Source organism: Podarcis cretensis, assembly GCF_951804945.1.
Source record: "Podarcis cretensis genome assembly, chromosome: 3".
Lineage (NCBI taxonomy): Eukaryota > Metazoa > Chordata > Lepidosauria > Squamata > Lacertidae > Podarcis > Podarcis cretensis.
The window spans coordinates 87,965,631-87,991,981 of record NC_137172.1 but is presented as its reverse complement, the minus strand read 5'-3'; the positions used below and the strand labels follow the sequence as shown (position 1 = coordinate 87,991,981).

At 40.5% G+C, this 26,351-nt stretch overlaps 1 protein-coding gene across 3 annotated transcripts in view; it reads left to right on the top strand.

Moving 5' to 3' along the window:
- The first annotated feature begins 959 nt into the window (after window positions 1-959).
- The window catches only part of FAM135A (family with sequence similarity 135 member A), a 54,627-nt gene continuing 29,235 nt past the window's right edge, over window positions 960-26,351 (top strand). For 2 of the 3 annotated variants that reach the window (XM_079970380.1, XM_079970378.1), the window contains exons 1-9: window positions 960-2,165; window positions 9,525-9,611; window positions 11,302-11,426; window positions 16,632-16,711; window positions 17,725-17,864; window positions 19,356-19,426; window positions 20,118-20,291; window positions 23,507-23,633; window positions 24,204-24,357. In XM_079970380.1, the coding sequence (XP_079826506.1) occupies window positions 11,350-11,426; window positions 16,632-16,711; window positions 17,725-17,864; window positions 19,356-19,426; window positions 20,118-20,291; window positions 23,507-23,633; window positions 24,204-24,357 (823 nt within the window). In that variant the 5' untranslated portion in view covers window positions 960-2,165; window positions 9,525-9,611; window positions 11,302-11,349. The remainder of the gene's footprint in view (window positions 2,166-9,524; window positions 9,612-11,301; window positions 11,427-16,631; window positions 16,712-17,724; window positions 17,865-19,355; window positions 19,427-20,117; window positions 20,292-23,506; window positions 23,634-24,203; window positions 24,358-26,351) is intronic. The other variant, XM_079970379.1, reaches the window with a different exon arrangement.

Below are 26,351 nucleotides of genomic sequence, written 5' to 3'. Positions count from 1 at the left end.
AAGTCCATAACTTTTACCATCTTTCCCCCCCAAAAAAAATCAACAAAAGACATCCTGTTAAGCTGCTCCCATCCATATTGTTCAGCGTTATTTTTGTTATGTTACTCCAAAAAAATCTATTTATAGTTGAGAATATCTAGCTTTATTTCACACTGGCCATCACAAATATTTTCAACAAAAGGCCTACATGCCACCATAGCTTTTCACACATATTATTTCAGTCTGAGCACAGTCCAACTTGGGTTGCTCTTTTTATTCAACCTATTCTTCACAATTCACTCATGCCACAATTCACTAGGGGGTCTCAGGCAAACCACTAGCTCTTAGCTTTCATTTTTCCATCTGTAAATACTAAGGGATAATATACAGCTACTTTACACAGTGGGTTCCAGAATTGCTGGAATAGTATACAGTATGTGATATGGTTTGAATAGAGTGTACTCTAAAGTGCAATGTAGCTACCCATATTAATTATATGACTTCTCTTGCATCAGATAGAATGGGTCTGCACAACAAAACCACCCATGAAGGAAAATTCTGTGTTTACAAGCCACCTGTAGGGCTAAGAATATGTATGCTAGAACTTGTTTCTGACAAGGCAGCGCTTAAGCATTCTCATTTGCAAAAATTCTTATGGCGAAACCCTTATCAGCTTCTCAAGTTTTTGCTTGTTTTTTTTCTGGTGCTACATCTTGATTAGAAGGGAAAGGTAGATTGTTGGTTGCGTGTGGTTTGTTGGGAGAGAACATTCCTAAATCCTTAAAAAAACATCTTACTGGAGAGAACCCTTTCAAGTGTGACTTGGACTCTTGCTCCCGAGATTACTTTCTTGCGGTATCTAATCTGCCTGACCCTTTTGTACATTTAGAGAATATTTTTGAGAATTTACCTTCTCCTTCCTATATCGCGCCTGTGACTCACGCGGTGATCTTGCTGCTTTGTACTGCCCTCCCTTTTTTTTTTTTGTTTTGCTTTCTGGGAATGTTCATGCCTTGTGCAATTAAAAGTATCTGCTGAGAAGGCACTTTGCAGAGAGACTTTTCGAGGGCCGGCTTGCGCTGCAAAAGAAGCCAGTAGGTGGTGTGACTTGGCCTAACTGCGCTGCGGCTGCTTGCAAGAACTCTTGAAGCCTCTGCACAGGTTCACTGGTCCTTCCAAGGAAAATTTGCATGCAGGGAAGACCTCCGATGAGGAAAAACCCGGGGGCCAGGCAGGTGAAGGGAGGAGGAGAAGGAGGAGGAGGAAGAAGAAGAGGTGATCATCTTTCCGCTTTCTGTTTGGTCGGAGACCAAGTAAGGGAGAACGACAAGGCGACAAGTAGCAGTCGCGGCAACCCCCAAATGTGCCTCGAGGGCAGCTTGCATTTGCTCTTCTTGTTGTTGTTTTCTCCACCCTCCCACTTCTTTGCTTTTTGTTTGTTTGTTTGTTTGTTCGCCTGCCGGTGGGGGCGGGGGTGGAGCAGCAGAGCAGCAGCAGCCCGCCGACCCACACTGTGCGTAGCCCAGCCGGTGCCTCGCACACAGCAGCAGCAGCAGGGGGAGCTCGAGCTGGGAAGGGAGCAGCCAGCAAGCAAGCAGCGGCAGGCGCAGCAGCAGCAGGAGGAGGATCTTAGAGCTAAGATCTCCAGGAAAAGCGGGAGCGGCTGTAGGGAATCTCGGAGATCAAGCGCCGCCACAGTCAGCGGGGAGCCCTCAAGGAGGATGCCGCAGTCGCCCTTCCTCCCTGCCTAACTCGGGCGCTCCCTGCCAGCCCTCGCCCCTCCTCTCATTGCCCGCGCTGCCTTGCTTGCTTGCGAGTAGGAAGCGGCGGCGGGCGGTCGCGGTGTTGGTGGTGGCCGCCGGCGGAATCTACTTGCTCCTACCCGCTTTTCCCAGGCGAGAGCAATAGCAGCGGCAGGAGGAAGAGGAGGAGGGCGCGCGCGGTCGGAACGCGGGCCGCCCTGCCGGCCGAGCGGGGCGCCGGCGTCGGATGCCTGCGTTACGCCACTCCGGGGCTTCTGTTGAGGCCTGGGCTCCTCTAGAAGCGGCGGCGGCGGCAGCGGATAGGAGCGTCGAGTCGGGAGGAGGTGGTGGTGGTGGCGGCAGTGAGAGGACCGACAGGTAGTCGCCTCTCCCTGGGGGAGGCCGGTGTCCAGTGCTGCTGCTGCTGCTGCTCCTTTCCCTCAGGTGAGTCTGCGGGGCTTGTGAATTAGATGTCTGTGTGGAGAGAAAACCTGCGACGGAGCAGGGCGTCGTTGGAGCTGAGGTGGATGTTTCCTGCGCCTTTTAGAAGGTGAACAGGAAGGGGAGCAGCTGGGAAGGATGTGTGGAGCGTTTAGAAGCTTCATTAAAAATAAATAAATGTAAAAAGCACTTCCTTTTTACTCCAAGCAGAAGTGAGCGTCTCTGTGTGAAAGAGTGAGTGTGTGTGTGTTTTCGTTTTCTCTCCGGAGTCAGTCCGGCCCAATCCAGTCTTATCCCACCCACTCCAATCGAATCCTCTTTAGTTTGGTCGAAAGCCTCAGCTAGAAGGGAGCCAGTAAACCCTGGCAATTCGTGTGTTTCGTTTTACCTTTCTCTCTTTCTGTTTGTGCTCTATTTTTAAACCTCGCGAGAAACCAGGAAACTTGTCCTATTTCTCTAACCGGTTCCCCACGCATCCTGCGTGAATTCTAGGGTACCAAGGTGTTCCTTGGGTGGGTGGGTGTTTTATTGGGGTGGGAGAGTTGTCCTATTTTAAATAACTTACACATTGTTGTTGTTTAGTAGTTTAGTCGTGTCCAACTCAACTTACACATACCTCTCTATAATTCAGCAGGGCAACCATGACTGAGAAACATTTGTGTCGTTTTATATTAAAAAACAAACCTTAGTCTTGTTTTTGTTCTGTGATATTACCAAGGCGTTTTGACCTTGGATGTACATTTCTTTATTAGTTCATTAATCTAAAGGAGTAGGAGAAGTATGGCCGCTTCATTCATTGTACTGTAGCCAAGTACAACTCTACTAAGTGTTTCTGGTGATTATAACACTTCATGCTGTTCTACCACTTTTTCCTCCCTCCAGGGCCCTCAAGTATGTCTTTCTATCAATGCAAATTCCTAACATTCCTAATGTAATATGGTGTCCTCGGTTTAACTCTCGAAGCTACCTCATAAAAATAAGTCAAGCTTTTTGCTGGTATATAAAGCTTTTTAGGGGCTGTACATGAAGTCTTTGCCAAGTCCATATGGACTACATTAGTTAATGGACTGCAAAAACTTCACCTGGGTGTACTTAATAATATTAAGTTGGCCCCTTTGTTTTAACTACTAAAGCATATTCTAGTTTAGAACATGAAGTACATAATGGAATAATCCCATACACAAGAAGCTGTCATAAAGGAAGACAGTGTAAGTTTAAGCCAGTGTAAAGTTACACCAGATCCAAACTCTATTTAGCAATGGAGCTACTGCTAGCTAAACCAGCCTAAGACTGGCAGAGGGAAAATAAGCCTTGGAAATAGTGTTTGACCTATACTACGTTGCCAGATCTTGCACCAAGCTGAACAAGAATAGGATCCAGCCTCAGTCCTCCTACTTGGGACCCATGCCTGGAAAACCCCTTCTTCTGGGGTTTATGCAGGCTTAAGATATGCCAAGCTTGCCTTGGCTCAGTCACCTGGTTCCTGGCTGAGCCAGGATAAGGGGGATACTCTGGCATAAATATTGCTGAGCAAAGGATGGGGGAGTTGATTTAGTGGGTTAGGATCTAGCAGATCTCTGGCTGAAGTTGGAAGTTCTCAAAGGGCTATGATGATTTGAGAACTTCCTACTTCAGCCAGAGATCTCCTAGATCCTAACCCACTCATCCTGGTAGATCTTCCTTTAGAATTTCTATGTACTGTAGGCAGCTGCTTTGTACTGAGTCAGACCTTTGGTGCTTCCAGGCTGTCACTAATTTCAAGTGAGATTCAGTTGCATACCAGCAAATCCAGCTTGTACCATTAAAACCCATTTGACACACTTGCTCAACAGACTCACCCCGTCCATTGGTAAGTGGTGGGGAAATGCCCTGGGGAGTGTGGAACAACAATTGCTTGAAGCACTCATATAACCTCCCTGCAAACAAATCAGAATGAATACTCAATAAACAGATCATCTGGAAGCAACCCTAGTTCAGTATTAGCTGTGCTGCCTGGTAGCAGCTCTCCAGGGTTTCAGACAAGCATCTTTCCTGGCCCTACCTAGAGATGCTAGGAATTAAACAGGGATCTCCTACATGCAGTGTATGTGCTCTATCACTGATCTACTACTGACCCTTTCTCTTTCTTTTTATACATTACCTGTTTTCCTAAAGAGTACACATGTGTCAATTGGATAAGCAACAGTAGCTGTATGTTAATCAAAATCCAACTGTATTTTGGAGTTTTTTATGGCTACCTTTGTTTTTTTTTTAATTGTTTCTTAACCATTGATATATCCACCCTAGCACATAAGCTGCACAAAATGAATGCTTGTGGAAAGCATTATTTATTTTGTGTGGCCTATGTTAAGGTTACCAGATTGTTTTCAATGAATCCGGGGACACTTTTCAACTTCAATGGATTTTATATGGGGACTGATTTATAAATCCGGGGACTGTCCCCAGGAAATGGGTACGTCTGGTAACCCTAGCCTATGTGCCATATATAGCACATGGATAAACAAAGATGGGAAGTGCTCAGAGGCTAAGGCTGTAAGCAGGTGACATTTGATTCTAGAACTAGTCCATAAGAACAGAAATCCAGAATCCACTGTTGGACCATAAATTCATTATAACCCACCAAAATGTTATGAAACTGTCAAATTTTTAAGTTCTCTGCATCTCTTCCTCAGGCAAGATATTATACAAATTGGAGTAGGGAATTGAGGAAAGAAAGAAAAAAGTACAAAAAGTAGTCTGGATGTTGTAGCCATGGGGCCACCTTGTAAACTCAGTTCCCAGATGGAATTGCGGTCTGAAATAAAACCTATAGAGGTGCTACAGATATCAGATCACACACATAGTATTCTGGGATAAAGGAACAATGGCCGTCCCATATTTCTCAGAAGTTAAAGTCTGGTTTGTAATTCAGATTGTCCAAAGCATTAAATGAAACACACAAGTTTATGGGTAGGCAGAGTGTGGAAAAATTTTAATTTAGTAAAGGTGGGTATTCCTGTATTTTTCACCCCATAGGGTGCACCGGGCGGGGGGGATGCTTCGGGATGCAGGCAGCTCTCCGCAAGCCGTGGGAGCCCGGCGGGAACTCCCACGGGCTCCCAAGGCTTGCGGGTAGCTTCCTGAAGCCTGGAGAGTGAGAGGGGTCCGTGCACACCAACCCCTCTCGCTCTCCAGGCTTCAGCGAAAGCCTGCATTCGCCCCATAGGACGCACACACATTTCCCCTTCATTTTTGGAGGGGAAAAAGTGTGTCCTATAGGGCGAAAAAATACGGTACTTCCGGTTAGTTTGCTTAAGTATATGAAGTGTCTCGTGGTGTAGTGGTTAAGAGCGGTAGTCTCGAAATCTGGTGATCCGGGTTCGCGTCTCCGCTCCTCCACATGCAGCTGCTGGGTGACCTTGGGCCAGTCACACTTCTCTGAAGTCTCTCAGCCCCACTCACCTCACAGAGTGTTGTGGGGGAGGAAGGGAAAGGAGAATGTTAGCCACTTTGAGACTCCTTAAAGGGAGTGAAAGGCGCGATATCAAATCCAAACTCCTCTTCTTCTTCTTCTTCTTCTTCTTCTTCTTCTTCTTCTTCTCTTGAAAAATAGAATGTGGTTTAAAAGGAAAGTGGAACTCAGTGCAAGCAAACCAAATGCCCATATTTACAGAGATGGTCTGGGAATAAAGCCAAGCTATATTTTTTATGTCTGAACTTGATGTTTGGTGCACCTGATTTGCAAATTGCCACCAGATTAGTACCTGAAATCATGGCTGATTTGCAAACCATAGTTTGAGCATAGTAAAGTTTGGTGTATTCAAATTTATGTGCTATACTTTAGGGTGTTCTGCTGTCAGAGTCTACTGTTTGGGATAGCATCTGGAATTATTGGGGGAGGAAAGAGGGAAATGACACAAACCATGTTTTGGCTTTGGTCATAATTTACTTTTAAGATAATATATTTTGATTTAAACCCATAAGTCAAACACGAGTTTCAAAGGCTCCTTTTCTAGGTAAAAGATAAAACTATGGCGATTCTTTTCTTTTTTTACATCTATGGTTAAGTATTGTAAATAAAAAAATAAGCTATATATTATAAATGTTTTAGGAATGTATATTTCTCCTTTAACAATTGTATGATTCCATATCAATCATGTACTTGTCTATTTTGATTTTTGAATTTGTTGGTAGTTTTAAAATTGTTTATAGAGTTTTTTAACGATCAAGTAATATATATACTTTGATGATGATTTTTAAAAAAAATTATTTTGAGTGAGGTGGGACTTGATCTGTACACAACTCCCAACTTGAATATTACTGTAGTATGTACTTAAAGCTTTTTCTGTCCATTTCTAAAAAGTTTTTAAATATATTTTTAAGCTTTAGTTTAGTTGATTTAAGCAATTGGTTTCCAGTTTGTGATTTATGGAATCCTGGGCATTCCATATCAGGGATTCTCCTACAAAACAAAACAAACAAAATCAGCAGTAGACAAGCTGCTCTGCAAAACAATGTGTCCTCCTTTTCCAATATTCCCATTGCAATGTATAGCTTCTGAAGAGAGCTGGATGTGTTCTGAATTGTGTACTCAGTTTGTGAAGGGGAATGGCAAAACACAATAGGCAGAAACTGAATGTGCTCCCTAAAACTTAACACAAAATCCTATTGAGTGCTTTGGGGTTATGTGACAAGGTTTCCTTGGCAAAGGCGTTTGGAAAAGGGTTCCCTGAAGTTAGAATATTTGGGAACCACGCCTTCCATGTTCACAAAAGAGTTGGCCTATCAGAATACTCTATATATTTTCAGGGAAAGCTGATGCAAAAGCTCTCGTTGACTTCTCTAGAGGCGTAACCTTCGGTTAATAATGTGCAGAAGGGTATATTTGGAAATTCAGTTTGTATTTACCGTAATTTAATAAATTTTAGGATTTTTTTTAGAATACATTTATATTACTTGGGAGATTTTTAAAAAACAAAACAAAACCCCGACAACCCTACTGTATTCTGTTTCTAGTTTATAATGGGCTGCAAGGGTAAAGTATGAAGAATGGGCTTTTTAACAATTTATTCATAAGAACATAAGAAAAAGCCCTGCTGGAGGAAAGCCATCTACTCCAGCATCCCGCTTCCTACAGTGACTAACCAGACTCCTATGAGAAACTTGTAAGCAGTACATGAGTGCAGTACCCCACTGTTTAATGACAGGTGTGCTTCTATTTTAATAGGTCAGTTTAATCAGCTTCACTGTGCTTCCTATTTAACAAGTCAATTGATATGTGCTTGTATAGGTAGGAAACAGAATCAGTTGGTAGTGACACAACTTGTTTTAGTCTAATTTATTGAGATTTTTAACCTTCACTTTGTTTTTAAAATACAGTTATAAATTTTTAGTGATAATCTTACTGCTTTATCTTTTTTTGTAACCCCCTTTGAGGTTTTTTCTACCCTCCCTCCCCCTCTCTCTCTCTCTCTCTCTAACTAAATAACGGTAAATGAAGATTTTGAGGGTGTGTGGCTCCCTGCCCCATGTACTATTAGGTCAGAACTGTGTGTTACAGGCAACATGGGAAAACTTTAGCTAACTATGGTCATTTTTTCTGCAGATGTCATTTGATGGGGGATAAAGTTGCTTTTATATCCTTTTATATTCCTTCTTTAACTTCTTTGCCTGTTTCGTTAAACCACAACAGAATCTTTGAATGGTCATTGTGCAGAGTCACATTATTTTGTGCAAGAGCTTAATTAAGATAGCCAAGAACGTTGGAGCTATTTGTGCCATTTCAATGAAACTGAGGATAAATCTGCTTAAACAGCTTTCTTTTCAGATGGTTATTGGAGCATTTTGCAGTCCTCCTGCCTCCTTTTTCTTTTATTAGTCTTAATTTGGTCACTTTTAGTGACTAATACTATAGAAAATACTGATTTCCCAATTAGGGTTGATTTTTCAGCACATAGACCTTTATAATCTTAAACAGGCATTATGCTGCAGTCTGAAGAAAGAATGGGCAATATAGTCTGCCTATTTCCCAGAGCCAAGTATTGATATGGAATTTGGAGCCAACATAATCCACTTGGATCAGAAATGCCATCTAAATGCCATTTCAAGATTTTTAAATTACATTTTATTTTCTGCTGAGCTGTATGCTTTCCATGGGACACAGGAAAGGGGATGGAATTATACCTTAGAATAATATGCTGTTTGTAACAAAGCATTTATCAGAGGTCTTGTAGCCATAGCTATAGCTGGAGCTAATAATCCTGTGCCTTCAGGCCAGTTCAGATCCCAAATCTACAGTTAAATAATAGTTTAGTTTGCCAAATTAAGCTGTATTTCCTATATGAGGCCACTGGGAAACACCAGTAAAAACTGCTTGCCACTTTGCAGCAAGTGAAGGTGAGGAGGTAGGAGAACTATATCTGGTTTGTTCAGTGCAGTGTAATACTGCACTGTGATACAGTGTGAGTGTAATACAATTAATGGAAACCGTTAATTTCAAACCAACTTTAAGCCATAGTTTGAAATCTTGGTTTGTGGCTAATCCGTAACACATGGTATAGGTATTCAGATAAAAAGCTAACTACAAATAATGAATACATTTAGCTTAAACATGGCATATTATGCATTACAGTATTTGCTGACAAGTAACATATTTGCAACTTTGATGCACACCTTACAAGTGGGGGGGGGTATCCTGTGAAAAGTTAATGGGGAATAGGACACCCCCACCCCTTATCCTTTCAGCAGTGAAAAAAAAAAAAGCCTTTAATCTCCTATATATTGGGTGTGCTAGATGCATGTAAACATTGCAGAACCTGAACATTTGTTGTGTATATAATTGCAGTGAATTAACTGGGTGTTTTTTCAAACCATTCCAAAGACATATCAGCTGTTTTCCATATACAGTACAACCCTTTTTATGCTTCCTTTAACTTAGTGAACTTCGTTACCTCAGTGGAACTTCACATTAAACTATAGCTTAAAGCAAACTACAGGTCAACACGAATGAGCAGCATGTGAGTCGCACTGCTCAAAGTTCCAGAGGCTCTCCTTCCCTGCTTCTGCTGTGGAAAAAACAAGCTTGTCATTTTCCTCCAAGCAACCCATGGTTACAATTTCTGGTTTATTTGGGAAAAACAAACCATGAGCCTGGGTTTGAGCAACACAGGCATCTGCAACAAGCAGGGAAGGAATGCTTTGGGAACTTTTGAGCAGTGCACATTAACATGCTGCTCATTCATATTAAAACATAGTTTGCTTTAAACTATAGTTTAATGAGACTAGTGAACTGGGTGACTGGGAATTAAATAAAATAAGAGCACCAATTTCTGTGTAGATGGCTTGCATTCAGGTATACAATCATCTGATTTCTTTTTCTTGCAGAGCAAGCAGTATGCACTTGACTGCAGAAATTAGGAACTGGAAGACTGCGTATTAGCTTTAATCAAAATGGATTATTTATTACTAGAGGTAAAAAAGAATCTTGTGTTTTCTAAAAAATAGTTTAGTGTCCAGTTCTGTAACATGCCTGTATGACTCCCATTACATCTTTAGTATGACATTACAGTATATCAATGAGGAGAGAATATGCCACTTTAAATTTTAAGTTTTCCCTACTGAAGTGGCAGACCTATTCAGGAGAAATAATGTTCAGTCTAATGTTAGAAATTTAGGGCTGTATCCAGTGCTGCAGCTCAACTGGCACAACAGCCTTCTGTGTCCAGTGGAACTTCCTCTCATTAGTGGATTTTGAGGGTGTATGTGGGGAGGGGAGAGGGAAAGAAAGCCCCATGGCACCAACAAAGCTAATTTGTATGTTACTTGTGGTGAATGAAATGTAGATGATTGCAATAGAAACTGATAACATGCACTTGATATGTGGGTTATGTAACAGTATGTTGCAATGTATGCCCCTTTCCTATCACCCAGCTTTTCCTAATCTTCTTTTCTTGCTAAGCATTCTGTGGTAACTGAAGGTGACTGAGCACGTTCACTACTCATTGAGCTGGTTGGGGCAGCTGTACCCTTGAGTTGTTGTTTTTTTAAAAAAAAAAAATATTCTGCATGTATGTTACTTTTAAAAAAACAACAACAACCAACAGACTGCATGTATGGTTGGTTGGTTGGAATTCTTTGACCTAACCTGAATTCCCTGGAGCTTGGATTCAGTGAGGAACTCTGATTAGTTTAAAAATAGAAGCAAATGTTTCCAAACTTCTCACTGCCATTCCAGAGGAAGAAAGGGAGCCCACAGCTCTTTGATGCTCATGCATATCATACTAAACTAGGGGTCAGCAACCTAAGGCCCATCGGCCACAAGTGGCCCACAGGGCTCGTTTAACCAGCCCATGAGCCGCCCCCGAACCGAGCTGCCCACTTGGCGCGTCCCCATGTGCTGCACTAAACGGGTGTGGTGCAGGGACTCGCTTCCGCGGTGCCAGAAATCGCATCTGCACAGATGCCAGAAATTGCGTCTGTACAGACGCTGGAAATTGCAGGCACGCACACTCATGCACATGCACAATCCAGCCCATGGAGGGATCTCCGCTGGAGTGAACCGGCTCAGGCGAGGTAAACCTTGCTGACCCCTGTACTAAACCATAGTTTATTGTTGCTTTTCAAAATGAGCATCTTTTGTTGCTCCATAGTTAAGACACAAAATTAAGGTTTGTGTATTTTTCCACTGATACAAATTGAGGCAGTTTTATTTATCCCTTCATTACCCAAATATGTATAAGGGGTGCTTTACGGCTCTAAGAGTAATTGAAGAATGAAAATTTGCTTTGCAGCCCAATCCTAAACATATTTTAGTTGGAGGCACTCCCATTGAATTTGATGGGACTTACTTCCTATCAGGTGTGCTTAGGATTTCCACCTTAGGTAAACAAATTTATTTATTTCATTTCCCTTGTATTGTATACAACTAGTTCTGCATTGAAAATGTACTGTTGGTTTTGAAGGTGGAGGTCAAGCTGGAGCATCTGTTTCTATTGCTATTGTATGGGGAAGCAGATAAGCAAAACAGAAAGGGTTATGTAACATTTATTCATTAAGGACGTACGTATGAAGCAGGAAACTTGTTCATAGTTCATTCCAGGGTTAGGTCATGGAGAAATCAGCTGTAAGTACATCTCACATATCTTGTGTTCCATCTCTGCAGTAAATAAGGTGCCGACAACAGTTCTTGGACTTCTGCATCTACATAAAAATGAGTGAAGTACAGGCAATGGTAGAATTCTCCGTGGAGCTCCACAAGTTTTATAACGTGGATTTGTTTCAAAGAGGGTAGGTAACATACAACAAATATTACATGTTCTGATGGTGTTAATTCCTGAGACATTCGTATGGAAGATTAATGAATGCCTGCAAATCCTGAGAAAAGGTGTATGTAGCTCTTGTAACTGGATATATATATATATTACTTTAAATCGGGTCTTAGAGACGGTCAGGAATCAAAATTCACTAATCTGTGTAGCATCAATCATGAATAAAATTATAAGACAACTTAAGCTTGGTTTACATGTTCTCTCGTATGCATGGATAAAAGTTCTCTATTTTCAGGTGGTGTCGGTGGGAGCATTCAGAATACTGAGCTGGGGCAGGCTAAACCTTTTTGATTTTCTATGAAAAATAGGGTGCTCAAGGGAGTGTAAGCAGCTGTGCATTTTTATGAAAATGATTGGTAATCGCCTAAAGATCCTTGATCGCACGTCTACTTACTCATTTTGTGCTGTGGTCCATTGCCAACTGGAAGATGGAGTGACTGCAGTGTAATTACCGTATTTTTCGCCCCATAGGGCGCACCGCCCCATAGGGCACACCTAGGGGTTTTTTGGGGGGGGAAATAAAGAAAAAAAATTATTTCCCCCCCAGACGCGGGGCTGGGGCGGGGGAAGCCCGAGCTTCCCCCGACTCCAGCCCTCAGAACAGGCTGCTATCCGCAAGGCTAGGGAGCCCGCGGGAAGTCAGCCGGTCTCCCCAGGCTTGCGGATATCTGCCCAAAGGCTTCGGGATGCAGGCATCTCCCTTCGGGATGCAGGCAACTCTGCAAACCAGGTTGGGGAACAGCGGGATGGCGGCGCTCCGCCTCCCCATTGTCCCCCGAGCTTGTGGGGCTTCCCGATATTTGCAGGAAGCCCGGGGCGCGCTGTGCAGCGCACCCCAGGCTTCAGGATGCAGGCTGCTATCCGCAAGCCTTGGGAGCCCGATAGGAACTCCCGCGGAACTCCCAAGGCTTGCGGATAGCTTCCTGAAGCCTGGAGAGCGAGAGGAGTCCGTGCGCACCGACCCGACTCGCTCTCCAGGCTTCAGCGAAAGCCTGCATTCGCCCCATAGGACGCACACACATTTCCCCTTCATTTTTGGAGGGGGAAAAGTGCGTCCTATAGGGCGAAAAATACGGTACACCCTGATTGTGTTTGTGGTGCTTGAATGGTAACCTTATTTTTATTGGTTGCCACGTATTGAAGACGTATCCAATGGGCAGTAGTTTGTGTTCAGGTTTGTGTTCAGATGATTGACATGTGCACAGGCCCGCACACCTGTTACATTTAGTCACCTAGGGGTTGAGAGATAAAGATCAGACATGCAAGCCAGAAAAGGTTTCCCAACTCCGGCCTACTGTGATGTGCAAATGCAGTCATTGTATGACTTAAATTGAGTCAGAAGTGTTTTGCAGCACAATCCTGTGCATTCTTCAGAAGTAAGTCTCATTGAGGAAAGTAGGGCTAATTGCTGAGTAAGTGTGCATAGAACTGCATTCTATACCTACTCAGAAATTAAAGTATACGTGTGTATAGAATTATAGTCTTAACTACTAGATTCCATCCTTTCAATATTGTAGAATATTGAGTTAAATAAAATGTCCATATTTGATATTTGTAAAATGACAGCATGTTGATATTGAAGGTAGCCACAATTCATTCAGATAAAATTCTGGTTCCATTGTTTATAATGCAGTTGTCTTCTGTAATCAATATATTGTTTGCTTCCAAATCTGATTCAGATATTTTTCTTTCTACAACAGTCACCCTTTTGGGGTTATGCCCTGAGTATTGGGTTTTCTTTGGGATCATACTTTCTATTCCTTTTTTTTTTAAAAAAGAGGACAGAATTAGACATATGTGCAAATCCCCATTTACACATGATCTATTTGTACATGTCCTCGCACACGCAAAGTGCAAGGAACCTGGAAATGGGAAGTACCCTCGAGAGACCTCCTGGCTTGTGAAAAGAGACTGTCCCCAGAGCATGAAGAGGACATTCTGTTTGGGCTCCAGGGAGGGTCCCTCATGAGCCGGAGGGACAGTGGGGCTTTCTTGAGGTTGCTCAGCCTCCCTGTCTATCACTGATGCCTGCGGAGGTCTGGAATGTAACCACCACATAAATGGGGAGTTGTCTGTATTTATCATATCTTTCTGTCTTGTTGATTTATTTCCTTGAATTAATTGCATACAAACTATGCATGTCATGTTCTGAATATAAAATGTTTGTTAGATGTTTCAGTTCTGAAAAGCACTGACATTTGCCCATCTATTATGAAAGAGCAGAACATTCTATATCTGCCTTGTTTTTGGTATTTGCCAACTGGTGTCCTCAGCTGCCTTGGCAGTTTCTTTGCTGCTTCAGACAGCTGAGAGATATCCTCTGGCTATTCCTGCAAGCCACCATATGGAATGTTGATATAGTAGTACTAAGAGAGCTATCTGGAACTAGTAAGAGCAAATGAAATGCTACCTCTGGAAGGTAGTATAATTTGAGCTGAAAAATTTCCAGCTGAGTGCAAATTCAATATTGCATTGATAAGTTCTTCAAAGTTTTGCATTGCATGCATAGTAACTGAGGGTGGTATAACAAGTAAATTATTTTAATTGAGGGTTGGAAATACAACACATTAATTTACCTAGTAAAGATGATTAGGTTAGGCCAGGGGGTGGCCTACTTACCCAAACTGACAGCAAATATTCAAAAAGTGGTTCTAGAGGCAGTTGACTTCAGTATTTCAAAAACAACAGCTATACCCTTCATTGGGGGATATACTATACAATATTCTGCTTGTTGCTTGGTTAAGTCAGGGGAAACTGATGTGGTATACTCCAGATGTTGTAGGCTACAAGTCGTCAGCCTTTTTTTCAGGGGGTACTCAAAGGAATGCACTACCAACACCTCTTTTTGTTGTTAAAAAGTGTGGCACTTACTGTAACAACAGGCATAGGCAAACTCGGCCCTCCAGATGTTTCGAAACTCGGCCCTCCAGATGTTTCGAGTACCGACACCTATTTTTCTAGAAAGAAAGAAAAAGCACTGCTGGCAGGTGCTGATGGGAGTTGTAGTCCACATGTGGAAGGTGTGACAGGCTATTCGTGCTGTAAGCCTTCTGCTGAGAACACATGGTCCCCTGTTTTCTTTCAAACCGCCTCTGAACCCCACTTGGTGAATTTAAGTGTTTAGATACTTTATGGGACTATGAAAGGAAGGGCATAGTGTGTCTGATCTGGAAGAACTCATTTCTTCAACAAATCTACCATTTATTGTTTGAAGAAAAGGCGCTTCTAATGTCTTACAAGTCTTGAATATTTCCAGTTACAGCATATATATATATATTTTAAAGCAGAATGACTTCAGATGTAGGAGGCCTTAAATCCCATCTGTATGATGATTTGAAAAGTGTTCTTCACAGTGGGCCTCAGTTGAACATTAATTGTCCTAGTTGCTGATCTTTTATCTTGCTAGGAGGAAACTTAATATCTTTAGCCTGAAACCAAAATACCTGCTATCTTTTGGGCAGAAACCAGGAGGGTCTTTTTTAAACTTTAATTTTGACCGAAGTATTAGGGAGCTGGAATATGTGTGCCTCCAGTGTAGTCTGTATTCATTTAAGTACTTTAGTTAAATCAGTCTTATTATGGGATTAAAGCATCAGTTGATTTAACAATTATTTTATTTAATCAATTATATTGATGTTAAAATCTGCATCCCTATCTAAAGCTGTTCTGTTAAAATATTGAAGCATAGTTTAATATACTTTATGACTTGTAGTTAGGCTATTATTTCAGAGGTCAGGATTTGAATTTTGGAGGTCAGGAATTGAATTTTAACCTGTTGGCATACTTTGCCTGAGCTGACCCTGGTGAGATTAATATATTTGGATTAGCAAGTAAATATTTGTTATTGGAAACTATTTTCTGTCATAAAGTAGAATCTTCATTGTGTCTGAAGCCACCTGTTTTTGTATTGCTCATGTAGTAAAATGTGGATTATGTTGATCATGTGAGATTTAAGTTTTTTTTTCCAGAGCTAGGGATTTGTAGTGAAAGAAAAACTGAAAAATAAATGAAGCATTTTCACAACCTAACTTCAGATGCTCATATGCAAACCCACTTAATTAAGTTGTAATAAGAAAAACAGGGATGCAGGTGGCGCTGTGGGTTAAAGCCTCAGCGCCTAGGGCTTGCCGATCGAAAGGTCGGCGGTTCGAATCCCTGCGGCGGGATGCGCTCCTGCTGCTCGGTCCCAGCGCCTGCCAACCTAGCAGTTCGAAAGCACCTCCGGGTGCAAGTAGATAAATAGGGACCGCTTACCAGCGGGAAGGTAAACGGCGTTTCCGTGTGCGGCTCTGGCTCGCCAGATGCAGCGATGTCACGCTGGCCACGTGACCCGGAAGTGTCTCCGGACAGCGCTGGCCCCTGGCCTCTTAAGTGAGATGGGCGCACAACCCCAGAGTCTGTCAAGACTGGCCTGTACGGGCAGGGGTACCTTTACCTTTACCTTTAAGAAAAACATTTGTTTGGCTGCATACTAAAGAACCCATTAAGTAAGCAAAATAGAATGGAAATCTGATCAGTAATATCATTGATCAAATACTTCAGCTTGATTTATTGTAATAAGTAGTAATAAACATTTTATGAAAATTTTGTGGTAATAGCATAGAATTACATCATAGAATAGCATATGTTGTCATATGATATAATATCATGGAATAACATAACATAGCATATACAATAATTGTTCCTATTTATAATGGAACCAATAAAAACAAAAACAAAAATTAGTTCTCAATGAGATAATGAAGTGTGACAGAAATCAGAAGTCCTTGTGTGCGATCTCAACATAGAGATTTTCAGAAAAAATCCTGGCCCCAAATTGGATCAGTGGCTTCTCTGCACATCTGAGTAGGAATGTAAGCTGTATAAGAAGCCTACTGTAATTAAGAAATGCAAACCTGGCTAGTGGAGTTATGGTAATATGTTTAACTGGTTTTTACTTTGACCTTATGCTTCTCTTTCTCCTCTGGCTAATTGGTATTGAATTATTTTAATTACGATTAACAGTAGTGTATAAAATGCTTTTGTAACTGATTTCATTAAGTGTTTTTTATGGCCCTCTTGACGACCACGCTGGATGGGGAAATAGGGTAGAAATATTTAAAATATATACATATCAGGTTATGTTAAAACAGTATTGGTTTGAAAATAATTTTGTTTACTGTAGCTTTTACCAGATTCGTGTATCAATGAAGATTCCTCCAAGAATTCCACACAAAATTGAAGCAAGCCTGTTACGTGCAACCAGTAAGTAAACATCTTTTCATTACTATTTGAGTGAATAATTAATTACTATTTAATAAAGGAGAACTCCAAAATGATTAAAGATGTGTTAGTTAATTAATCATATACTTTTTGATTACTTGATTAATTAAGCTTGATAGGTGAAAACACTTGGTTTTAAAGATCTTGGAGAAATGTAATCTAGTCCTTCCCATGATGGAAGACTCTTTGTTCCAGCAAACACTAGGTTAACCGAGGAAGAATACAATTTTTGCTTATTTCACCTTACCTCTGTGGCTCCCATCTGCTCTAGAATATGCTTGGTGGTGGAGAGCTGTCTGCAGGAGAAAAGATGAATTTGCGGGACCACATCCTCTCTCCCTTTCCCAAAGGGCTGTCCATCAGATAAGCAAAAATTACCAGTTTGCGTCACGTGAATACTTCTGACAGTGGTTGTGAACTTTAGGGCCATTTGTGCATATATTGTAGCCTGTTGGAGGACTGCTTAAAATGAGTACTTGGGTCTTGACAAAAAACATTACCCTTTGAGAAATCTTAAGAGCCTTCTTTCTCAAACTGGAAATGCTAACAGTGCTGTATTTAACAAAATAATTAAGTGGTTATTGACAATTTAGTGGATCATTTGAAAAGGCAAAAAAAAAAGTTGAAGTGTAAAAGTAGTTTTATACTGTGTTCTAGGTTCTCTTAGATTTACTTTTCATTAACCTGCAGCTTATTCATTACTTCCATCACTGCTTTTATACCTTGCCTGTAATTTTACACTGGCGCTGGGAACTGGTTTGTAAATGTTACTGTTATCTATTAAAGAAACTATGAATGCCCTTCCTTACTTGCTGTCAAACCAGCTTTCAAGTGTTTGAATGGACAGTCTTTTTAGAATACGCTATATGAATGACAAAACTAATTATTACAAATAACCATTTCTTAAAATGAAGCCAAAACATGGTACAGTTGTCATTCTGTAAGTAGAATCAGGATATTTTGAGCCTTGATTGCCTCTTATCCATATTCTTTAGGTGCTGATCTTGCCTTTCCAGCTTCAGTCCATGACAATGTAGTCTGCAGTAAAACCTTTCAAATTCTTTATAAAAATGAGGAAGTGTCTGTAGATGATGTTATGATCTTCAAAATTAAAATGCTGTTGGATGAAAGAAAGGTAATAGCATATATTTAACTGTTAAAATAGCTTGATGAATTATCACACAATCAATCCTGTGTGCACTAGGAACAACAACAGTAGATGTAGACATACTCCTGCAGCATCCCTGGGTGCTACAGCATTGCACACCAATATTGCCCATTCAAGGAAGGCAGCCAGTAAACATGCAGCAGCAGAATAATGCCATGACATTTTCCTGCCCATTACAAACACACTCCTTCAACAAGACACAAGAAAACTCCCAGGAATAGATGACAGTACAGTCTCCTATAGCCCCATTGAGTTGGAAGCATGTAGAGCTCTTCATTGATTTCAGTTGGTAGTGCATTAACTTAGCACTTTTAGCACGTTATGCCATTGCTGAAGGTTGGATTGACCCTGAGTCAGGTCAGAATTCTGACTAACTTCCACTTTTCTTTCAGTATGCCCCCAATATGCCCAGTTCTTCCCTTTATCGTGGTTGGTCCACTGCAGATTCTTGTTGCCATTCAAAAGGTTATGACAACATGAATTCTCTATTCCAATGTGGTTTTGCCCTCAACCAATACAAGAAGATTTAGCAGTGATTCCCTCTCTGCCTTGCAGACATGGGAGCATAGCATTAAAATAGGACCATTCTATATGATCAGTATCCAGGACAAGATCTAGGATTCTCTTAGTCATCCAGGTGTTTTAAAACTTGATTATTGTTCACGAATAATAATAATTGCAGTTAACTGTTCTATCTGCTGTTCTTTTGTAAGATCTTTTATTACTATAGTTCAACTTATTATGCACCACTCTGGAATTGATGAGAAATACTTTTTAGTAAATTTTAGTGAATTTGGAATGCATGGCACTGTGTTTGTTTGTTTGTTTGTTTACACACACAACTTTATTGCGGTCCATAGACCCAAAATACACAGTACATTTTTATTTATTTACATTGTCGCTGTTGATTTCATTTTTTGATTATGCCCCTATATTTATGCATGTATATTTGTAGTTACCTTCACACTGATTTGAAGCCACTTTGTGTCCTTCCTAAAAGAGGCTCCTGGGATGCCGGAGGGACATTGCTAGAACAACTCTTGTGTTGGGGCAACTAGCTAAAATGTTTTAAAATATTTTAAATGGTTCTAATTTTGGTTCCTCTCTTCTGTTTTTGTCGGGATGATGTTGGTCAAATGTTTAGTTAGGGTTGGTGGTTATTTTAATTTGGTCATAACAGTAAACCGTTTATTATTGCTATTGTTGTTATCGGTTTCTATTGATTTATTGGATTGATTGTTGCTCGTATAGGATATTTGGTTTTTTAATGTTTGATGCTTTGTTGTGTTTTTATATATGTTGTAAGCCACCAAGAGTGGCTGGGGAAACCCAGCAAGATGGGTAGGATATAATTTTTTTAAAAAAAAAGTTAATAAGTCTGGATAGGATTGTATAGTAAAACTATAGTTTGTATTAATAACAATAATATATAATTCTTCTTCTGAAATGCCTGTCTAGATTGAAGAGTCTCTGAATGAAATGAATTTCCTGCTCTCTTTAGATCTACACTTTACAGATACAGATTATTCGTAAGTTTAAAACTAAACATTCATATTCTTGCTATTCCTACTTTTAGAGAAATGGTTTTTGCTCAAAGTTCTTTGTGCATCAAGGAATTCTTTGTTTCAGTGTTGGTGGAAACTGAACCACATTTTCATGTAGCGTTCCCCCTAATGTTAAAGTAATGGGAAACTGGGATTGTGAAGTCCATGGATGTACTGAAATTCCTGCAAGCAAAACAGCTCTTGAATTAGGCATGCACTTTCTATAAATTATTGAAGTTGTGGGTGGGTGGGGGACTAATTCTTTGAGAGGTTTTCCAGAGATAGATGCCTCTACTTTATTTATTATATATTATATTTTGTTTCCATCTTAACAGATTTTTCCATCAGATATTTATATTAAAAATGATAGTCAAATTTGTGCAGTTACACATATGTAGATTATATTGACTTCATTGTGATTTAATCATGGGTAGTTATGTGCAAAATCCTCTGTATACAAAAATATTGGGATGCATAAGGGAGACTTCAGTTATTTCACTGGACAGAGCACCACTATTTCATTGCAGGTCCTGCATATAAAAAAAAAAATAGTTAGATCTTAATGGATTTGTTTTATAGTAACTATGGTACAAGAGATTTGAAGCATTGATTTGCATTATTGTAGTATTAAATTACTTTCAAAATGTTGGTTATGATTATACTCTTTTTCTTTTAGGCCAGATGACCTGAGCACATTGCAGCTAATTAGCAGCAGAACACTAAAGTTGCACTTTACCTTAAACCGAGGCCTTCATCACTATGTCAATGTTATGTTTGATTACTTTCATCTTTCTGTCATCTCTGTTATAGTCCATGCCTCTTTAGTAGCGCTTCACCAACCATTGATAAGGTAATTTAATATTGATTTTATACTTGTTTAAATTAATCATTTAATAAAATGAAATAATTAATTGCTTGTTGGTTTGGTCATTACAGTGATAGTAATTTAGTTGGAGTGGTGATTATTTGAAATGTGTATTATACATACCAGTGACTAGTTCTATGTAAACCCTGAGTATTATCAGTTCAATTTAATTGAAATTTCTGATTCAGTTTTTTGTTGGAATAGAAAGGAGATGGGAAGCCCAGGAGCTACTGAATGATAAACCGCACAACCATAACTGCTAGAAAAACCTCTGCCCTAGTTTTAATCAAGTAATGAAGTGATGCAGTTCATGATTATTTTAATGGAATTTAGATTGGCTTGTTTACTTTGGTGGCCTAGGCTATGATAATCTTGCTTTTAGTGCTTTTAGTACAGGAATTGTGGCAGTGTTCTGGTTTATCTCTTTCTCTGGGAAATTCTGTTAGGGGCAGAGTCCTTAGCCACCTTTCTGCCAGTCTGTGGGGTGATGTTGGATTGAATGGAGACCTCTCTTGGCCCAGCCATACTTGCCTCCCACCAAACCTGAGAGTAGGTGGAAATGCCACTAGTGGGATCTTTACTGGTAGCAGCATGTAAAAAGCCCCAGAACTGGATGAACTGGCCTCTGTCTCTCTTTCCTTCCCTCCCTTCTCTGATGCCCTCTCACATTTCTGCCTCCCAAAGGCTCCCAAAGGTTTGTTGCAGCAGCCCTGGCTACAAGCTCCCCAGGCGAATGGTATCTCTGGGTTCGCCAGGAGTTGCTTCCCAGGCCCCTGTGCAGCAGTGTGAGGAAGAACCTCTCTTTGGGGGTGGGGGGGCGGAGCTACAGCTGCCCAGAGGACTCCCAAGGAGAGGGGAGAAGAGAGGAGACTGAGGGAACACTCCACAAGGGAGGCTTTGAAAAGGGGTGAGGGACTGCCAGCTCTGAAGGGAAGGGGTGACATAACTGGGCTCTTGAGCCCCACAGGGGTGCCACAGAAAGAATGTGGTTGGTTAAGGTAGCCATAGACCCAAAAAGGTTGAAAACCTCTGCTCTAGGGGGTTAATGTGGCGTGGGGGGTTGGCGAGCAGAGTAAGCAAGGGCATAACCCCTAGTTTAAAACATACATGCTATAACGTGCTTCATGTTTAGCGTAATAAAACACCAGCAGTGAAAGAGGCAAAATGAAAATTACCGTAAACACCTTAGCTCAGCCTTCAGCAACCTGACACCCTCCCCAGATGTTTTGGACTATCAACTCTTTATCAGTCTCATCCAGTACAGCACTGGCTGTGGCTGATGGGCATTGTCCAAAATGATTGGAGGGTGACAGCTCAGAGAAGGCTGCGTTAACTCTTCACAAAGGATTTCCCCCTGCCCTTTTAGAATACAGTTTGTGTGTTTCCTTTTGTAACACAGCCATTTGTGCCACAGATTAGTAGGAGAAAGGCATGGTGGATTGCTGGAAGGAGAAGAATCTTCTTATCCAGAATTGGAAGCTAGAAGGATTAGCTGTTGGCTATGGTTAGTGGCAAATGGAGACGATGAGTTGCCTTTCCTGGACGGTGTTAGTGCTTTTGCTGTCTATTGCCATTTCTATTCTTGGCAAAGATCTGTCCATCTGTTGAGGTTCTTCTGTTATGGTGGCAATAATGTCTTCCTCTGATTTTATGGTTTCTTTGGAAGTCGTCCTAACTCAGTTAAAATGTTCTGCTTGCTAAAGGTGGTGGAAGGGAAACAAATAATAGTGATGGTATTCTTCCCTGATCATTCTTCACATATACAGTGCACTTCTCTTACACTAAATGTGTTGATCGAGCATCACATGAAAGGTCTTGCAGTAGAAGGAGTGTGGATTTGGAGTCTACCAAAGTCACAACCCCACACAGGCAACAAAATGTGTGACTACTCCTGGGTTAGACTAGTAATGTATGAGTGTAATGGACAAACAGGGAGATGGTGCAGAGACGTTGACTGGGCTGTATTTGCTGCTACAGCTTGCACATTCTCACTGCACAACTTTCCCTTCAGATCCTAAGCTGGGGGTAAAAGTTTCTTTCACTGACTGTGTGGGAACCTAATGTCCATAGCTGTGCTTCCTTATTGCTACTCTAGCCTATTATGTTAATTTAACTTAGCATATATGGTATAATTGGAGTGCACTGTTGTACCCTTACTGCAGTTCTGGTTATCTTCCAGTTGTCTTAAAATTGCTTAAGTTCTTGTTTTTGTCTTAACAAAATGCAACCAGAAATGGTTGGAACTGTTTGATCTACAAGCAAAAGGAAGGATAAGTGATACTTTATTTCTCTGCAAGTCCTGGGTGACACTACGAGATTCTTTATGCACAGTGCTTTATTTAGAAGTTGTAAATTTTAGATAGTATACGTAAATAAGACTCTGCATCTTCTCACATGTGATGCATTTTTTTAACTAAATCTAAAATTAGACATAAATATTTGAGTGTGATTTTTTAAAAATGTCTTCCAACAGCCCCTCTCCCCACAGCAGATGGCCGCTTACCAGGCTCTGAAAAGGTTTCACAAGGGCTCTAGGAAGATGCTGTCTTGCTTACTGGGCTTTGGAAAGAAAGTGTGAGGGTTTTGGGAGCATCCCAGGACGTCCGAGGACCTTCCCAGAGCCCAATAAACAAGGAGAACCAGCTGGATGCATGGGTTATGGGGAAATAAATAAATGGAGAGTAGAGAACAGTGGGTTTCCCCCACTCTTTATTTATTCCTGCCCCCATAAGCAGTTGCACTCATGTATGTAAAGTGAGCATAATTTGCAGACCCACTGCTTATATACACATACACCCCTTGCCATATCAAAAACTGCTTTTGAAAGCCACATTAATTTCAAAAATGGTTTACCTTGTGGTATGGGTGCTGCTGTAACCCCAAGTGATCATCAGTAACCAATATCACTTACATAGGTTTTTAGATTCCAGCCAGTGTTTTCCGTTCGTTCACCTGCCAAATTATACTTGCAAACTTTCTACATTTCTTATCAGAATCCGCCTTCTAGATTCTAGGAGGTACACTGGCATGTACCTCCAGTTGCAGCAGACACCTAAAAGAATATGTTGGGTTATGGCTTAAAATGATTCTGTGTATTCTTTGCCCGTGTGTCTCTAATTTGCCTTTCTGTTCTGAATTTTGTTTTCTCCTCCGTCCCTCTCAAACATTTCTTTTTCTTTCTTTCTTCCCTTTTTTTTTAGCTTTCCTCGTCCTGTCAAAAATACTTGGCTAAACAGAAATGCACCCGCACAGAACAGGGATTCTGTGATTCCTTCTCTTGAAAGTGTTGTTTTTGGCAGCAATTACACCAAACAATTATCAGCTGATGTAAGATTGTAATTGTTGTTTTTATTTATTTTTTTAATTGCTGAAAGAAATGATAAATATTTAACAACATTATTTTTAACACATTATTTTGTATCTCAGTGCAGTTGCACAAAATGTGTTAGTCAAGAATTGGGCATTTTAGAACATTTATTGAAGTGTTGACTACTTTTCAGTGATACTGCATAATAGAGACGGTTTTACAGTGCCACAGTATTGTTTTCTTAAATACACTGAGGTTTTTCCTTTAAGTATTTACTCAAAAGTCCTATTGAAAAAGTAGTATGGTACAGGATTGCAGCCTTCAACCCTGAATGTCCTGTATGTGCATGGAAATGTCATTAGTTTTCTTATTCTTTGTCCAATAACAGTTCCTCATAGCTACTGCTCTGTAGGTGAAAATGCCCCAATCTTAGGGAAGCTTCTTGTAGACAGGCATGGAGGGCTACCACCAGAAGTGGGAGCTAAATGCTGTGTTTAGACACACCTTTTTGTGACCTGTCCTTAATCTTTAAATGTAATTTTGCTGTAACTGTTAGTGCTGAATTGATAACTTTACAAATCTATTTTTAGGGCTGCAGTTTTATAATAGCAGAGACTTTCTTGAATCATGCTTACAATCTCCACCGTACACTTTGTGCCAGTTTGCTGATTGCATTCAAAGGATTACATAGCTATTTCACCACTTTATCAAAAGAGCTGCCTTCCTGTCTGAAACTAGATGCAGGTATGTGAAATAAATACTTTATTTGCTTCTATATGTATCAGCAAGCACTTTTTATAGTACTAGATGTCTGCAGCATATCTGGTATTAGTTCAGCAGATAGTATAAACATGAACTCTGTTTTCTGCCCTCAGATTTAATATATTGCACAGGTTGTCTTTTATTTTGTTCTTCTTGACTTAAGATTTGCCCTGTTTCTTTTACCTTTAAGAACAAATTACCTAAAGTGCAATGTGCTATAATAAAAGGTTAAAACAGTTGTGTTGAATGGTAGAACTATAGCTGTACTTAGTGGTCTGGTTTGCACATAACACTAAGCCGTGGTTTGTCTGAACATCTGAAATTTGCCCTGCAGACTAGCCATTGTTTTCTAGGAACAAACTGTTATGTAAAGCCATTGTTTCTTGTTGGTTTGCAAACTGTGGTTTGTTTTAACTATGGTTTGGAGTGATTTAAAATGCAGCAGCCTTTCTTAACCATGGTTTATTTTGATATTCCACTCTAGATGCTTGTCAGGCTGCAGAAGCACAAGGCAAAAGCAGCTGAAAAACAAACTTACGTTTTGGAGAATCAATTCATTGTTTGTTGCCTTGTCTCTTGAAATGGGTCATGATTTTCTGAAAAAAATCATGATTAAAACAAACCATGGCTTAGCGTTATGTGTAAACACAACCATTATCTATAATTAATATTAGCTACGCTCACTTATAAAGCACTGTGCTGTCGATACTGGGTTGAGACCACAAGGGTGAATCTTTAGTTAAGAATTACAAGACAAAAAAGAAAAAACATGCTGGCTGTTCTGTACATATTTATCAAAAATTATGAGTGGGGGAAGTTAAGGCTTTAATACAAACTAAAAGTGGAATTCAACATTGGGCTATGATGAATGTTCTGTCTCTGCAGGCATTGCAGCTTGCCAGATGGAAGAATGCCCCCTCTCTTCCTACCACATGCTGTTCTGAGGGTTCTCCCAAGTCCCCCACCCTAACCACTGTTGGTGGATTCAGGAGGAAGAGAGGGGTGTAAGCCCTGTTGAGCAAGTGGAAGTCCTTACTCAGGGCTCTGCCAAAGATTCATAAATTTAAAAAGAACTATGTGGTTTTTTGATACATTGGTTTAAGTCTAAATACTCCCCACTACAGTATTTATTGACTAGACCAGTGTTTTTCAAGCTATCTGATATGGTGGACTGGCATCTCCCCCCCCCTCCTGCAAGTGTCAGGGGCTGGTACCATATTTGGTACCTGATACATCCCACTCAACCAAGGCTGTGATAGAGTTACTGGGACCAATGGCCAAACAGGTCTGTGGACCCACATTTTGGGTAGCACTGGAATAGATACGACATATGAGAAACCCAATTTATTTTTGCAGTTTCTTAACACAATAGCTTGTACAACTATCATTTTGAAAATGTGTTTTGAGAGGACTTGAGGTAAGCCAAGAAGAACATTGCTCCAAAGTTAACAGCTAAACTTTGACCATAAAACATTATTGTATTGCACAAGAATTCCTTCCCCTTTCTCTGCTTTTAGCCACCGCCTACCCTTACCAAACAAGACAAATAGGCTCCACTTTAAACTTTGAGAGGATGAAAAAGCGTCTTGTGGTTCAGTTTGAAAAAAGAGAAACCCATAGGTGTGCTTATAATATTACTTACCTGCAGAGAAGTGATGGCTTTATATTGGGTTCTCCTGGTTCTTCAACAACTCAAAATAATTGTTGCTATATCTCACACACACATCCAGTATGAGCTCAAATACCTTTGGCTTTAATTAAAATAATCAAAAGTTTAGTCATTCTTTATCAATACGCTGAAACCTACAAAGTTATGTTGCATATTATAGTCCATGGGAGTTTAATTCCATCATCAAAAGGACATAGAGATGCTTCTAAGCCTTATCACTTGATTGAAAATACAGCTTCACCCAAGGATTTGATTAAAATAATAATGCAAAATTTAAAAAGACTTTGACTCGAGGGGTGACAAAAGA